The sequence below is a fragment of the Penicillium arizonense genome (assembly GCF_001773325.1).
Source record: "Penicillium arizonense strain CBS 141311 chromosome Unknown PENARI_contig280, whole genome shotgun sequence".
Classification (NCBI taxonomy): Eukaryota; Fungi; Ascomycota; class Eurotiomycetes; order Eurotiales; family Aspergillaceae; genus Penicillium; species Penicillium arizonense.
The window spans coordinates 258-1888 of NW_019173557.1; the positions used below are offsets into that span (position 1 = coordinate 258).

The 1631-nt window shown below is 46.7% G+C and overlaps 1 protein-coding gene across 1 annotated transcript; it reads right to left on the reverse strand.

Moving 5' to 3' along the window:
• Positions 1-29: 29 nt before the first annotated feature.
• PENARI_c280G07157 (uncharacterized protein) lies at positions 30-598 on the reverse strand (the record flags this gene model as incomplete). Its single annotated transcript, XM_022638253.1, has 2 exons — positions 30-105; positions 171-598. Coding segments are annotated over 2 exons (504 nt in total), but the record flags the coding sequence as incomplete, so codon positions are not given.
• Between the last annotated feature and the right edge of the window lie 1033 nt (positions 599-1631).

Below are 1631 nucleotides of genomic sequence, written 5' to 3' on the forward strand. Positions count from 1 at the left end.
TCCTCGTCAAACTTTCCGATCACATTTACAATGCCATTCTCCCTGGCTAGGAGCTCGGCTTGTCTCTCCTGGCTGACGTTCTCCGACGGATACAGAGGAAGAATTCTTAATCGAGTTGCAATTTGTCAGCTGACTTCTATGAGAATTTCCCAATAATGATTTTCACGTACAGAAAAGGGTCGATGATGCTCGACAAAACGTCCTTCCACCGGGCTAGCCGTTTGCTCAGCAATTGCACCTCTAATTCTCCATAAATACCGAAGCGATCACGGTTCAATTTGCGAGTTGTTCCACCCAACGAGCGGTCAATAAAAGCGCGAAAAGTCTTTTCAAACTCGTCGCATGTCTTTTCGCAGTCCAGTAGTAGTGAATGAACGTGCGCTTCAATGTCATCCCTGGTCGTGGCCGGGGAGTAGCCAGAGGCGAGTGAAAGGCGCTGTACAACAGTTTCAAGAGAAGCCAACTGATTCAAAAGGTCGGTCAAAGCCTCAGGTGTGTCTCCAGTTGTTTTGATTTGGTCTGAAAGAGCAATGATGCTCAGTCGAGCATCTGTTGCAACCAACACAGTGCTGTAGGACACATTGATCAGGTTGGTCATTCTGAACACGCAAGTTCATACAAAGTCGAATGATCACAACGAGGCAGAGGAAGATAGGGTAACAAGAGAAAAAGATTCTTGTTGGGAGTGAAAAAAAGGCAATATATTTGGAGCGGGTCCGACCTTATAAGTGTTTGCACGTTGGAGTTTGCCTAGACTTCGGACGGCAGGCTCCTGGGATTCTGATTGATCGGGGTGAGAGATACGCATGAAACATATAGGACGGATGACGATACGATCTGCCCGGGACCCACAGAGTGCATCTAGATTCCCCTGAACGCGAGGAAGCTACCTTCCTTTCGCTTCCTCGCGCTACATTATGTATCTAGTGTCACCTAAAGTCGAGTATAATTAGCTGTTCTCAATATTTATAATTCATCTTGAAACACTATCTACTTCTACATATACGTGAGGCCTTCACATTCCTCACAGAAGATCCCAGGGGTAAATCTAACGCTCCTAGATTTTACAATCCCCCCAGGAGCTATAGTGTATTTCTAGGAGATGACCAGCTCCAAGAAATACTGTCGTGGTGTTTGATAGTCCCCTGTATCCGTAGATGAGGACAGCCGCTTAAAGATGAATAACCAATTTTAAAAACAACAATAGTTGACTCTATATACAAGACGAAGCACGAGGAGGCGAAAAGAGAGGCTTCCTCGCTCCCGAGGAAACCAGATGGACCAAGTTGGTCACGCAGATCATACCTCCATTTGTCCTGTATGCCTCGTGTATAACCCCGACACAAGGCACGGATGATCCCAGGAGCTACTTTTTACTCAAAATGCCGGAGACCTGCGCTTCTTCGGAGCCGCTGACCAGGAAGGTGTAGTAATCTAACTTTCAACGTATATCGCCGGGGAACATACGCAGATTTCCACCTAGACAGCGGGCAGTGCAAAGGGAGTTTGGCGCAGCTCAGGTTCGGCTATGTTTTTCATTGAACAGGCAAGCTTCGTGTATATAGAGCACACTGCACATACGGTATGTGTCCAGAGTTATTTACCACTTCATTTTCTGCTTCCACTCTCTC